This window comes from Micromys minutus (assembly GCF_963924665.1).
Source record: "Micromys minutus genome assembly, chromosome: 21".
NCBI lineage: Eukaryota > Metazoa > Chordata > Mammalia > Rodentia > Muridae > Micromys > Micromys minutus.
Genome location: NC_137956.1, coordinates 45807889 through 45823908, shown reverse-complemented (window position 1 = coordinate 45823908; position 16020 = coordinate 45807889). Strand labels below are relative to the sequence as shown.

The 16020-nt window shown below is 41.8% G+C and overlaps 1 protein-coding gene across 10 annotated transcripts in view; it reads left to right on the top strand.

The window, feature by feature from the left end:
• The window catches only part of RBMS3 (RNA binding motif single stranded interacting protein 3), a gene marked incomplete at both ends in the record, with an annotated part of 720124 nt that overhangs the window by 630502 nt on the left and 73602 nt on the right, over nucleotides 1–16020 (top strand). For 6 of the 10 annotated variants that reach the window (XM_080934835.1, XM_080934844.1, XM_080934843.1 and 3 more), the window contains 2 exons: nucleotides 1642–1738; nucleotides 4157–4207. In XM_080934835.1, coding sequence (XP_080790961.1) covers nucleotides 1642–1738; nucleotides 4157–4207 — 148 coding nt within the window. The remainder of the gene's footprint in view (nucleotides 1–1641; nucleotides 1739–4156; nucleotides 4208–16020) is intronic. The other 4 variants (XM_080934840.1, XM_080934836.1, XM_080934841.1 and 1 more) reach the window with 1 other exon arrangement.

The following is a 16020-nucleotide window of genomic DNA, read 5'->3' as shown; positions in this document are numbered from 1 at the left end:
AAAAATCCCCAGTAAGGATTGGGAAGATGGTTTAGCAGTAAGAAAGCTCACTGCTGTTGCAGGGGACCTGAGTTTGGTTCCCAGCACACACTTTGGAAGACTTACAAACATCTGTAACTTCAGTGACAGGAGATTCATTGCCCTCTTCTGGCCTCCACAGGCATTACACTTACAAGTGACACCCACATACACAATGAAATGTAAAGAAATATATTCTTTTAAAACCCTTGATAAAACCTAAATAAGTTTAACCTAAATAAATTGATAATAAAAACACACAAGCCATTAGCTTTGAACCACAACTTGAGTCTTGGCAACCTCAAATCTCAGGTTTTCCCTGTCCAGTAGAAGTACTATGAAATGTTTCTTTTGAGATAAATCCTTATGAGCCTGTCTTCAGAGTGTCAGTGACAACTTAGAGTTGACTAATACTTTGTCTTGCTAATTATAAAAGGAGTGTCATGTCTCACTCTTGCTACGGATTTAGCAAAGTAAAACAATCTTTGCTTTGTCCCTGATTTTCCCCAATAGATTGGAACATGAGTGCCTAGTCTTTCGCTTGTGACTTCATCTTATCTGTTCCATGACTACTTTGGTCTTTCATGTGAGTGTAGCTAAGTGGGGAAGGTGGTTTAATATCTCACTGAAATATTGGGTCTACAGACACCTGGTACACATGAAGGCGTCTCCTACTGTTGATGGATATTCTGTTGGCTTTATTATTCAGGCATTTCTCTTCTGTGGAAGAGAAGGTTCTTCCCTCGGACTTGTGCATTTCTAACTTCACCCAGTATTATTTTATAATTGTGCAGTGGGTGTTTCAGAAGGTCAAGGAAATCAAGTGCTACCCACAATCTCTTGGAGTATGTCCCACAATCCTGTGACCAACATCACTTCCTTGATTGAATCCAGAAAGTTTATGTTCCAATCCAGACTGAAGTCATCATCCTCCTTCTTCTGTTTCCATGGAGAAAATACTCTCTGAAGGAGGCATGGATACTACCACATAATATCTAGAACAGTGGCTCTCAGTCATGCTGCACGTGACCCTTTAATACAATTCCTCATCTTGTGGTAACCCCTAAGCATAAAATTATCTTCACTGCTACTCCATAATGGTCATTTTGCTACTGTTATGAGCTGTAATGCTAATATTTGCTATGTATGGTGTCTGATATGCATCCCTCATGAAAGGGTTGTTCAACCATGAGAGGGGTCACAAACCAGCAAGTAGAGGGAGGACCACTGATCTAGAACCTTCTAGAAATAACTTCTTGTTTCCTGGACAGATGGATGCAGGCTCTTATCAGCCATCCTTACAAAGCCCAGTTTCCTTATCTTTAGGAGGACTTTTGAACAACACCGCCATTTGTAAGGCTCAAAACTGCCCTCTACCTGTTAGTGACCAACGTTGTTGTGCCCACAGATGATCTTGTAAGATGACTTAAAGTTGTCTCTGTATTCACCCAATCTGTCCCTCTTACAGGGATCAGATATGTAACTCTTCCAGAGGGTTCTGTGAACAATTTTGTGGAAAAGTGGTTCTGGGGAACTCTCTTTTCTCAGTGTGCTTGGCAGGGCTGGATTACAGGCCAGGCATGCAGCTGCTTCATGAATCTCTTGTTGTTTTTCTGTTCACAGATTTTATTCTTCACCGTACAGTCTCGCAACCAACCGCATGATCCCACAGACCTCTATCACGCCATTCATTGCCGCCTCCCCTGTCTCCACGTACCAGGTACGTCTGCTCACCTGCACCTCAGGCACGGTCCTCCTTGCCAGCAATATGTTACCAAGAGTCCGAAAGGGCATGGTAGGATTAAAAAATAATGGTGGTCTACACAGTAGCCATACCTTAATATGATGTGTTCCTGTTAGGAATTAATGTAGGATTCCTGCCTTCCCAGGGCTTCTTTACATCAGTTCACCAAGTATTCAGACCTGGTGTGCCTTGTGTTCTTTCTGCACAGCTCCTTCAATTCTGGGGAATGGTCCTGCCTGCTGTCTGCTGGTTCGGTTGCTCACAGTCCACAGGGGTCTTCTCTAACAAGCATCATTGTCGAGATCCCTTCCGTATGGCATTCCAGGGTAGCCTGCCTTTTCATGTCCCTATTGTGTCCCAGTTGTCTGTGACACAATACCCGTTAGGTATTCCGTGGGACCTCCTAGTAGGGAAGGTAATGGAAGTGGTAAAACATGTTTCTTCTTCCTGCTCTTTCCCTCATTTCTTATTCTTAAAAAGGTCAGACTTTGGGGTCCCACATGTTGAAATGTTGGGGCATCTGAGACTCGGTGTGTGTCTTAATCCAGGTGTTCTAGCTAGTAGTTCTGAGTCCAAAGGTGGACGGAAGTAGCCATGCTTCTGCAAAACTCGCTCTTCATTTTGCTCTTCTGAGCTACCTACCAGCTCCGCCAATCACTCCCTTCTCTTTACCTGCTGTTGCTAACCACTCATGCCATGTAAGGAGAGACTGACAAAGTACACTGTGTGCACCCATGATTTCTTTATGGTATGCACACAACGGGTGTGGACGGCAGTTTCAGAGCGGGTGGGAAGCTAGCGTTACCTACTGCCACGAATCTGGTGGCATTCCCCCTGCTCAGCAACTCTATACATCTTCCAGAAGTCCCATCTGTCAGAGCATCAAAATTAAGGTTGATACACATTTCCCCGTAAGCACCGAGTCCCCCAGAGGCACACCCTTCCTTTCTAACACTCAGACTCTTGAAACAAGATCTCCACACCAACAGGGTAGATTCTGGTTTAAATTGTGTGAGGTGTTTCCAGAGTGGCTGACTTCTTAATTGCCTTCTCTTGGGACCCATGAGGCTGTGTTCAGGTGTCTTTCAGTTTTGTTCTTCCTTTGTGTGTGTGTGTGTGTGTGTGTGTGTGTGTGTGTGTGTGTGTGTGTGTATGTGTGTGTGTGTGGTGTTGTCTTTTTTCTAATCTTGGCTCCAGCAGGATCCGAGACCACCCACTGAGCCACAGCATGGAATACTTAGGTGACATGAACAAATATCCACAGAAAAGTGATTATCTTCATCCAAAGATTATACATACTTCCCATGTTATTAATGCTTATTTTGTAGCACTTAAACAAACAAACAAACAAAACAAAACAAACAAAAAAGCAACTAAAGTATATTGGTGAATTTTGGAGTAAAAATACAATATACTGTAAAAGAAAACCTCACTGGCTTTTTATGTGATGTTCCATTCTCACACATTTTTTTCTCATACGTCTGACATGTGACACATTTTTAGAAGAGCTCCTGACTATCCTACACATTTTTCTGCACAGTTTCAGTTGTCATGGGAGAGAATATTATCACAAACATGCTTAAGTTGGCCTCGACCTAAAACATTCCTCCACACTTTCTGTCCTGTTTCTTTCTGACACTAATTTTGCTGCTTGGCTAGTTCTAAGATGGGGCCACCTGCACGTGTGCAGCCGCCACTGGTCTGGAACCACTGGGGAGTCTTAGCAGTCAACTTCGGAGCCCTTCAATGTCTCCCTGGCTGTCCCTGGGAGCTGACCTACAAATCGTCTCTGGGGCTCTTTAAGACTTTAGTCTTCAATCTGACTTCAGAATATGGTTTCAGGGTTCAGTCATGAGAGCTGGAGAAACAAACAAAAAAGGAAAGGCTTTCAGTCCCCCAAGGCCACAGAAAAACAGGTGCAGTGGTCCAGATCTGTAATCCCAGCTACGGAGGTAGATTCAAGCAGATTTGGGGCTCACTGGCCAGTCAGCTCAGCCTACCTGGTGCCTTCCAATCTAGTGATAGATTTTCAAAAAAAAGAAAAAGAAAAGAAATCAAGAATGGAAGGAAGGAAGGAAGGAAGAGACAAAAGAAAGAGAACATGATAAAATTTACCTTATGAATAACACCTAATGCTGACTTACATTCACACGTAAAAATGCACACACACACACACACACACACACACACACACATACACACACCATAGAAAGAGAGAGCCTGGCCTATGTGGGTACTGCAGCCAGCCACCTAGATGGGGAAATTGCTAAATTAACCAGGGCCGAGAGTTCCTGCCTCCACTTCCTAAGACCTAGTGCAACTCCACCGAACACAAGCACCGAGTTAGTTCCCTGTGTGATTACCTTGTCCTAATGACTGCTGTTTGATGCGTAGGTCCAGAGCACGTCATGGACGCCACACCTGCCATACATTATGCAACCAACAGTAAGTGTTCTCAGTCACCTGAGGCTCAATGTTTCTATTCTCCAAGTGCAAGCTTTTGGGATGCGGAGCGCTCTGGGGTGGAACTTTGCTCCTAGACTAGAACTCTTTCAGACAGATACTTCCTCCAGAAGCAGAGAGGCCACTGAAAGAGGCACAGAAGCACATGCCAAACGCAGCTAGAGATAGGTGTGGACCCACAGGCAGAAACAGAGGTTTGTGGGCAACAAGATTTCTACTTCAGAAAGAAACTCAGAACTCTTTACGACTGAGCCTGACTAATTAAGAAAAGTTTTTATGGCCCCCACTGTCTTTGTTATGGTCTCCTTACTCCTGATACAGTGCCATATGCTCTGGGGGACATTTTTGACCATCATGGCCAAGTGCAGACTCAGCGAAATGCGTTTGTAAAACCTACTGAGGAAAGATGATGTGTTTGTAAAATCTAGACGATACGCAGGGTGATTCCATCTTGCAGACCATTAGCTGTTCTGTTCTTCACTGGAAACCAGAAAGTCTTCCAAAACATCCCCAGTACCTTCTGCTTGCTGGATTTCCCAGCTGTGTTTCCTTCCCTTGGGCTCCAGTGAGAAGAGGGTTGTATGAGAGGAAAATGAGAATGAGCAATGGACAGCTCTGATCAGTGTTGTATTGTGCAGCTTGTATAACTCTGTAGGAGAGTAGGGGGGTCACATGCACACACACACACACACACACACACACACACACACACAGAGAGAGACAGACAGCCCCAAACACACACTCAGACAGACACACACAGACACACAGACACATGGACAGACACACAGATACACAGAGAGAGACTCACATAGAGAGAAACAGAGATAGGCATACACACAGACACACACACACACACACACACATCTTTACACCACAGAAGTTGAGATTGTATTTTGCAAGTCCCTCTAGTTTCCCTTATTTAAACATCTTAGGGTCTTTCTAAGTTCATCTTGCCTTTGTTCTATAAATTATACCAATATGTCCAAATACAGAGCAAAAATCCAGGCTCGCTGTCCAAGTCATGAGACAAAACTCAGTGTGTTCTGCCAAAGCAATATATAGCCTAGTAGACAGAGCCAGCATAGGGTGAGCTCAGAATGGTTGGCAAGCTCCAGAGAGGAGACTGTCCAGCAGGAACCAATAGACTTTTAAAAAAGCAGTAATGCGCTCACCTACAGAGAAATAATGCTCATAGTCTCTCTCTGAGGCAAGCAACATCACCTTGTGGCCAAAAGGAATGCACATCTGGAAAACTCTGAACATTTTTTCCAGATGTCAAGCATAAATGAATCCCAGTTCTTCTTAAACTGTTAAAAGAGAGAGGTGAGAGAGAGAGAGACAGAGACAGAGAAAGACAGAGAGGGAGAGACAGAGAGACAGAGCTGGAGAGACAGAGAGACAGATACAGAGACACAGAGAGACTGTATAGATCTTTATTTCTTCTAGAAGTAGGGACTAAAGCCAAAGCATTCTGATTTCTCCTTCTTCATCCTAGCAGACCTTCAGCTCTGTCTTAATGTGTGTTTATAGCATGTCTTTCTACATCAAATCGTAGGTGTGTGTGTGTGTGTGTGTGTGTGTGTGTGTGTGTGAGCGTGCACACTCGCATTAATGTGTCTTTGGATTTTGCTATCGGGTGCTTTTGGTCAATGATACCACCTCACTTCCCATGACTGAGCTATGCGCTGTGGTTGGGCTTGGTCTCTCAGACTAACATGTGAGGTCTATGGCTCCAGTGGTTTCCTGGACAAAGGATTGCCTAGGCCACCCACTACTTTGTTTTCTGAAAGTGAGCTAAACAGTGTCATGGCAACACAGAGTTTGTGCCATCTGTCTTCCCCTAGCATGCTTTCTGGTTGTCTATACTGTCTAGAGAACCTTAGCAGCTGGCCTGAGATCTTTCCCAGGGTTAGAGTTCAACTGGTCTCTCTCCATGATACTAAAATAGAAGTATAGTTTAGCTCTCTAAGGCCAGAAGACAGACTAACTGGAGCTGGCAAGACTGAGCAAGTTGAGGAGGGTTGTGTTGACTCTTGGCTGGGATGGTTGTGCTTGAAAGTCTTCCTAGCTTGTGGGGAGTTGGGCAACAGATTAAACTTTCCTTGTCCTTACATGATCATAGTAATATTGAAATGATTATGGATTTCATTCATTAAATGAAGCACAGTATCAATGCTCGGAAGTGTGCTTTGTCAAACTCAAATTCTCAACAAATGGTTATTATTGATTTGGAATAAACAGATGTCTCATTCTATTTTAAGTAGTATCATTTGTAGAAAAATGTGTAGAAACAAACCTAAGGACAATAAGAGTCACCCTTCTCTAACACATTTAGGAGCTATTTAAAGTCCTTGCCAGTAATTGTGGTGCAAATACAGTTAGCCAAAAATAAGTAAACCTAATTATATCAGTACTTAATTTCCTAATTAAACCATTTAATATCTAATTCTTAAAGATAATAGCTATTAGTATACTTTTATTACTAAGCGGATCTTGATTTACAAGCATGTCGATACTTGTCTCAAATATCGAATTCCAATTTATTTTCAGTTTTTCTCATTGTCCTGGTGAGCTTTGCATGTCAATTTGACACAGCTTGGAATCAGCTGAGAAAGAGTCCCAATAAAGAAATTGTCCCTATTAGATTGGTATGTGGGTGTATGAGAGGAATTGCCTTGATTGATAAGGGATGTAGGGCATCCACAATGGGTGATAACATTCCCTTGGTAGAAGGCTCCTGGCCTAGAAGGAAAGTAGCAGAACAAGAGGTGGAACAATTGAGAGAATGAGCCAAAAAATATTTCCTTCGTAGTTTCTCCTCTGACTTCCTTCAATAGTGGGTCATAGCCACTATTCTGGTCTGTGTCCAGGGAAATAGTTCACAGTTCACTGTGGCAGGACCGAGAGATCTCACTGGATCTTCTGGGGTGTTGCCAATCCCACTTAGGAAAGACTACTACATCTGTCTGGCCTTCTCGAGGTGAGAGGACTGTTGCACATGTGGGCTACAATCAACATGCCGGGTTGTCTCAACACAGGGCTCCCGACTCTTCTCTTAGATCTCAGCATCGCCCTCACAGGCTGATGGCTTACCCAGCTCACCAGGTCTCCAAGGCAGCATGCGAAATGGGAATGGCACGTGGGTGCACAGTGGGCTGATCTGAATTCCAGTGTGTGCACATTTTGTTCACTCTGTCCTGCCAGAGAGGAGAGAAAGTAGGGGTGCATTGCCTCCAATCCCATGTGGCTTCTTTGATTCCTAAGTCTCCTCTTCTTCATCTAGTTAATGTTAGTCATTTCAAGGAGGAAGGTCACCTTTTCTTTCTACTTAATTACGGTTTGGTTATCTAATTACAGCCGTATGAGGAGTGTGAGGTCCTCTTGTTGCAGCTCCTACAGTTCTGACACCATGAGGGCTACATGGGGAGTTTAATGGCAAGCAAACCTCATCTAAGGCTGAAGGGCAGATGGCAGTTTTCCTTTGGTGACAGTGCTGTTTCCGCAGAACACTGAATCTGAGTCTTCTTGGCTTGAATATGGGTTGCGGCTGAACAGTGTTTTCCGACAGAACATAGGTTTGGAGAAAACATCGGGTTTGCATTCCCCAAGCACCATTTTGTACAACTTCTCTTTTATGCCAACACATAAGCAGAACAAAACATCAAAACCTTCATGTTTTCATGCCTTAAATATCAGAGAAAGATATTCTGAGCATCTTCAGAAGCAACATGGTCATAATAATGCACGTATTCACATGAAATAGTTCCCAGCCTAATAAGAACAACTAACCCCAGGATATATGTTACTGCTTCTAGCAAAACAGAATCCATTTGGGTGGGAGTGGCCTGTGAACAGCCATCTTCTGTCTGGTACCTTTTCCTTTTCCTGCTCCTCCCGAGTGAAGGAGCTCTGAAGAAGGTTCTTTCCACAGTAGACCACTTCCTGCTTTGCTGCTATTGGACAGAACTCAGACCTTCTTTCTACAGTACATGTTCAATCTTGGGTGACCTGAAAACAGCTCTGTGAGGTCTGCCCTTCTACCCCTTCAACCTTCTGTCAGGTGGGAGAGGATTTGCAACTAGTTCCCTTCATGCAGGGATTCTCTTCTGTAGAAGTGACCGTTGTGTTTTGTGTAGTCAAAGAAGGATCTATAGTAGCCACGGTTTGGGTTGGACTGTTTAAGTATGGAGAAAGCCAGAGTAAAAGAATAAATAAAAAGGGATAAATAGACAGACAGATGATAAATAAATAAATGATATAGATAGATAGATAGATAGATAGATAGAAAGCAAGAAAGATGGACAAATAGATGATAGGTAGATAGACAGATTGATAGACAGAGAAACAAAAAGACAGAAAGACAGACAGACAACAAAACATAAAATCCAGCACTCACAAATCCCAGCTGGGAAAGCTGCCTGGGGATGCCCCTTTAAGGGGGAGTCTAAGAGCAAGCACAGTGTTCCCCCAAGTGTGGCTTCTAAATCTAAGAACAAATGGCAGTGGACAAGAAATGACGTCATCAAAACTGGGTGCCCACAATACCCACCAGAAACTCACTGGGGAAGCTGAGGTGGTCAGCGATAGTTCCTGACTGAGCTTTCTCTCACCGCCTGCACACTGGTTTCTCTCTCACACTCTGCGAGCACTTTTATATCGTGGGACAAACATAGGAACCTCTGTTGGAAATGCTTAACTCCCTCCCCTCCGTTCTCACAGACATGGTGGTTTTACTCCATGGCTGCTTTGCATTTCTTCCTTCTGTGTTGCAGAGTCATGGGTTAGGCCCCCATCTAGGGATAAGGGGCCTTGGCGGATACTTGGCACAAACATGCTTAGGCCTGAACCGTCACTGTGGGCCAAGCAGTGCCCACTTCCAGAGCCAGCTTCTCAGGGAACTCAAACAGCACATGATAGTTCACCAATACATTACACCTCATTAACAGTACCACTTAACCTGGTCAATTTTTAATCATATGAAAATGTGTGTGTGTGTGTATATATATATATACATTTAATGTGCATTGTGTTACAACCTGTTTGATATTTTTCCCCCATTAATAGAATTGTCTTAGTTTTTATAGCTGTAGCACAATACTTGATTTTGGTTTGACAAAAGAGTGAATTTTTTTTTTTTTTTTTACCTTTGGCTCAATGACTTAGCTACTTTTATTTTCTTGATGTGATGAGACACTATGCTCAAGATAGCTCATAAAAAAGAGTGTTCAAGGGAGCTTGTGGTTTCAGAGGGTTGGTGGTGGGGAGTGTGGCAGCAGGCAGGCACACAGGCACTTGAGCAGCACCTGAGAGAGCTCCCATCTTAAGACACACCACATGGTAGATCCAAAGCTAACTGGGAAGGGCCTGGGATTTCAAGACCTTAAAGCCTACCCCAATGACATACCTCCTCCAACAAGGCCACACCCCCAATCCTTCTTAAACAGTTCCACCATTAGAGAACAAGCAATCAAATCCATGAGCTCATGGGACCCATTCTCATTCAGAACCTTAAATGAATACATTTTCAAGCCGAAATGCCCTGTCTCCCTTACCCTGGCAGATGGCATCAGAAGGCTCCTGAGAGCCTTTCTACCTTAAATTTAATCAATACATTTAATAATTCATTTTCAGCTTCATTAGAATATGCCCTCTTGTTCATTAGCATTATGGGAAAACTATTATTAAGTGTTTTTGTCTTTAATCAGCTGTATATGTTGGACTTAATCCAAAATCTTTTAAGAAAATGGTTTTTATTCCTTTCCCCTTTTCCAACTTAACTTTAATTACACGTTTTATAATTTTTAATTTTTAATTTATTTCTTTCACTGAAAACTCCATCATGAACTACATTCTATCAGAATATAAATTTCTTTAAAACATATTTCTCATTCTATCCATTAGTATTCTATTCTTTATTCTGACATCAGGTTTAATTATTAGGATTAATAGGTGCTATACCATTTTACATATCCTTGTTTTAGTTAAATTTCAATATCACAATTGCAAAGCCTTCATAATTATAATTTGAAACAATTCCTTGCTCCTTAAATTCTGGAAGAAAATGAAAATTGTATAGGAAGTGTGTGGTTTGTAGGATTTAAAATAACTCACTGGAACACCATCTTACTGTTTGGAAATAGATGTGTATATTTTGTCAAACTCCATTTTAAAGAATAATTCATGGATTCTATCTAATTCATAGAAGACTCAAATATGTAGCCCACTTACAAATCTGTGAACATACTACATGAGTCTTACAACCTGTCAGATGTCCACATCATTGGAAGTCATGCAAACAGCCCTATTTGTACTGGGTCACAAATGAAGAGATGAAAGCAGAAAGGACTGAGTAACAAGCAGAGAGATTAGAGATAATAGCAGGGATTATATTAAAAGCAAATTGCTTGTACATATATACATACATGTATGCATACATATGTACACATATACATATATACATGCATACACACATACAAATATACATGCATATACATATACACATTCATACATATATACATACATATAGATGTACATGCATATATATGCATCCATACATACATATATACATGCATACATATAGGCATGCATCCATTCATACATACATACATATATATGAGCATACATATATACATACACATATGCATACATGTAGACATACATACATATATAGATATACATACATACACATATACACATGCAAACATATAGATACATATACATACATATAATGTATATATACATGCATGCACATGCACATACATGCATGCATAAATATATATACACATGTATACAAACATATATACATTCACATATCCATACATACATGCATATATACATACATATTTACCCACATAAAGTTGTAAAGTAATAACTTAAAAGAGAGTAAGAGAGAACTTAAAATAATGCATAAACAAAAGCAATCAGCAGTTGTAGATAAATAGTTTATGATTTTCTAAAAGAAAAATCATGGAGTTGTTTTAGGCTCTTCATTGTGATCAAACATGAGGAACATTTTTACCAAGTTTTCCTTGACTCAGTCAGTAGTCCTTCTCTTCCCGAGGTTTCAACTGTGATAACCAATCACTTTTCATGTTACATAATGCAAAGGCTTGGGTTCAATGAGAAAGACGGACAGTTTGATATAAAGGCGCACCAGATAAATCTGAAATGCCCTCTTCATGTTGGAACCCAAGGAAGGGAACTCTTGATCTTCTCTTAAGATGTACAGCCCCATCATATAGAACATTTACATGCATTTAAGATGATTTTATTAGCATGTACGGTTGGAAAGTGTCTAGTGTTTAACCATAATATGCAGAGGAACTGGGGAACATCTTTGAGGGCAGAGGAGAAAAAGGGACTATGATCTGATGGGGTAGTGTCTGTGAGCACTAAAAAATAAGATGTGCTATGTAAAAATCATACACAAAATTTGGGGAAAGAAGCTCAAGAAATTTCGCTGATTTTGATCGAATCAGATGTCTGCTCTGGGATAAGAGAAGGGTTTGGCTGGAATCGTGAAACCTGGTCCTGTTGGAATGAAGCTCATTTAGTCAATTTTCACAGGCTATGGCACTTTAAAAAAGATCAATTCAGTAATTCATTAATCTCATTAATAAATTCTATTTATTACTTTTATGTGTATGGGTGTTTTGACTGCATGATTTCATGTGCACTGTGTGCATGCAGTGCTCACAGAGGCCAGTAGAGGGCTCCACTGACACAGAAATTATACATGGTTGTGAATGACCATGTGGATTCTGGGAGCAGAATTCAAGTTTTTTGCAAGAAAAGCCAGTGCTCTTAAGTATCCCACCCCACATGTCTTCTTTTACACACGTTGCCATGACAACCAAAGCTACTAATGGAGTCACTAAAGGGCTGAGAGTGAGGTCAGGAGACTCTGACCATGGAAATAGCTTGGAAATAGCAATGCTATTGCCTAGAATTTAGGTTCATTTCATTAAATAGTAACATAAATCGTAAATTGTTTCACTGGACAGTATGAAAACATTATAAAGTTCAGTAGCATAATGTATAAATCAACCCCAAGTGAGGAAAAATAACATTTTGCATTAGGAAAGTGTATTATTTAAGGCTGCTGGGTGTATAACTCTATACCCATGAAGCTGTTTTGTTTTATTTTCTTTTATTTTTTTGTAACCTCCACCTTTCAAATAGTTCCCCAAAGGCATCATGGAGAACACATTTCCTGCTGTTTGAGGTATTGGCTTCAAAGTAAAAGAAGAGCATGGGAAAGTTTTAACTCTTTTGAAATCTCAAAACCCACAGTAGCCCTTTCTGATGTAATTCTCAGACCCACGCAGGCCTGGAAGTACACACTGTCATCCCAGCACTAGGGAGCACAAGTGACAGGGTTCTGAGTACAGGACCAGCCTGTGCTGTAACCGCAGGTTCCCATCTCACATTTCCAAGGGCTGTGGGTGTGGCTCACAGTCAAACACCTGCCTCGCACATACAAAGCCCTGGATTTTGTCTGCAGAATCTCAGCGTAAATCTCATTGGTTCCAGATGCTTCACTCTCTGTGGCCATTGGACATAATTATTGTAACACTCTGTCTTCAATACTGTGGGAATTGGTTATTGTTCTTGTGAGTACATATAACATTTTTATATTATTTTACTCTATTACTTGTTTATATCATTTTAGATACAGCACCTGACCATAAGAGTGAATGACTAATAGACAAAATTCCAATCTACATGATCTCCTACATATCCTTAGATAGTACTTAGAGTCGCTTCCGCATATCCAGCCTGTTCCTTCTTCAAGTGTCAGCATTACTACCCTTAATAATTAACATTCAGCATAGCTCGGTGCACATGCTAACTGACCTTCTGTGAAGGCTTCATTTCCTAAAAAAATGTCCATGCCAGACTCTCCAGAAATTAACACATCACTGGAGCGACACGATCATGTAGAGTCGGGCTAATCATTCATTTTACACACATTGCTATGACAACCAAGGCTACTAAGAGAATCACCAAAAGGCTGAGAGAGAGGTCAGGAGACTCTGACCATGTTCTCTCATGTCTAAGTGCCCGTTAGTTATCATGATCCTCAGCAGTCATTAAACAGGCGCTGGGAAATGGGTTCAAGTTGTTAGGGTAACCCTAAACTTTAGAGATACTGTTTTCCTGGTCCTGCCTCTTGCAGCATGATTGGAGTTCTGCATTTCTGAAGAGGCTGACGGTGCTGTATTAGCACTGGGGAGCCTGATGAGTTTGCTCAGGTGCTCAGTCTTCAGGTCAGGGTCTTCCTTAATGATGCTGATAGGTCAGCCAATTAGCAGGCACCAGAGAAGAGGCAGATGCCGATTAGGAAAAGTCCTCAGGCTCATAATATAATCCTCTCATTGCTTTCCAGCAGCAGGTCTGTATTACTCACTGATTTCTGTGTTCTCATCTCTTTTCTGTCCCATTTACGGATAGTCTGGTAACTTTGGGAGATGTTAAGCATTCCATGCCGTCCATAGCCATGTTCAAAAATGATGCTCAAAGACTACAGAGATTGGGAATGAATTTTCACCCAGTCTCATCTGTCCCCTCCCATCACTTTTCTTCCAGAAAGTCTGAGACATTAGTAGATATGATCTCTTGGGGAAACAGTTACCTTTATTTTCACAATAAAGACGAATATAACATTTAGGTAGAAGAGAAGAACCAAATTGAAAGAGTTTACATGGATTGTTTTAGGACATGTTCAAATGTTCTGATATCTGTGGGGCCTAACTTTCTATTGAAAAGCTTCCATTAACGAATTAGTTAGTTATGAGTTAGTTAGCGATAAGATGGGTGTGAATAACAAGACTGATATCTCTTCTTTTCAGACCCAAGGTGAATGAGTAACTAAGACTTTGCCATCAAGTGCCCTCAGCTTATTCGTTTCCCTTCACGTCCAGTTCATGGCTAGAGATACATTCCGGCAGTTACACTAGTTGGCTGCATGGTGGTCTAAAGCTGGAATGTAATGGGAAACCGTCCTCCCTCCCAGCACCCAGGAGGCAGAGATGCAGAGTCATGCATTGGAATCTACCAGGGCCCCACAGTGAGAACATGTCTCAAAAATAAAGAAGCAAAGACACAGAAAAAGAAACCAGGAATATAATCTAGACTGAGGAAAGGGGAACAATATACATAATGAAGGAAATCGGCTTGTTAACATTTAAAATATGGGTTGCTACAATGGGCATTTCAATTTTGTTTATATTTTCTGAAACCAAAGTCAACATAGGAGATATCAGAAAATAAGAGGAAAGAACAAAAGAAGGAAGAGAAGGGGGGAAAAAAAGAAAGTTTGTCCTCTGGCGAAAGTAAGCACATCAAATGGCCCAGAAGAGATTTGTGTTTCTAGTACCTCATTCCAGACTAAGAGTGGGTGATGGTTCAGTCTCATCTCTCAGCCCAATACCTCAGACAATAGACACATCTCTGTGTTTGCTTCCCTTCATGGTAGAAATCAACTTGCAGAAGGAAACATTTTGTCTCAGCTCACAGTCTCAGAGCACTCAGTCAAGGACTTAGTGGCTGTGGTTTGTGCACCTGTGTGGCGAGGCAGACATGGTGGGGAAAATGGTAAAAGTGATGGGGCACATATAGACAAAGACGTAAGGAAGGAAGAAAGCAGCCAAGATGAATAGCCTTCAAGAGTGTGGTGGCTGGCTTCAATTGTCATCTTGACACCATCTAGAATCACCAGGACAGATTGTCTCAGTAAACGGTTGACCAAGTCAGGTTAGCCTATGGGTGTGTCTGTGGGGACTGTCTCGATTATATTCATTGATATGAAAAGACACAGACTAAAATCAGGTGACATCATCCCCTATGCTTGGATCCAGGACTACATGAAAGAGGAAGATGCCTGTGTTCACTCCTCTCTGCTCTAGACTGTGAATGTGAGGTGACTCACTGCTTCAAGCACCTCCCGTCTTGGCTTACCCATCTGGAGGAGCTGTAACTTGGAACTATGAGATAAAATAGGCTTTTAATTGCTTTGAAGAAATACCATGACCAAGGCAGCAGTTAAAAAAAAAAAAACTATGGGACTGGCTTACAGTTCATTTGGTTTAATCCATTATCATCATGGTGGGAAGCATGGCAGCATCCAGGCAAACATGGTGCTGAAAAGAGAAGCTGACAGTTTTACATCTTGATCCAAAGGCAGCCAGGAGGAGACTGTCTTCCACACTGGGTGGAGCCTAAGCACAGAAGACCTCAAAGCCTGCCTACATAGTGACACACTTCCTCCAACGCGGCCGCACCTCCTAATGATACCACCCTCCATGACCCAAATACCAAGCACACAGGTCTACAGGGGGCAACCCTATTCAAACCACTACACTCTTCACCCATTAGTTGCTTTTTTGTCAGAGTGTTTTATCATGGCAATGGGAAATAAAAGTCTGGTGTTTTCAGCCTCAAAAAGTAATTGTTGTGATCCTATAATCCCCAAATGTGCTTAGGATCCAAAATTGGCCTGTGCCAGTTTCACCTAAAATTCTGATGTCAGGGTAAAAACCGAGCAGCCATGATTACTTCGTGACTCATGAAATATAGGTGTCTCCCAGCACCACTGGAGTCTGATGTGCTGGTCCAAAAGATGCAGGGCAAAGTGTACTCCTTAGGAGCAAACAGAAACGATAGAATCACTGGCTGTGGGCTGTAAGAGTGCCCGAGGGTCTGCACTGATTGATGATGTCACCTTCCCTTTAGCTGGTGTCAACTCATCCTGCTTGATAGGAATTACCCCGAGGTCAATCGATTCCAAAGCTTCA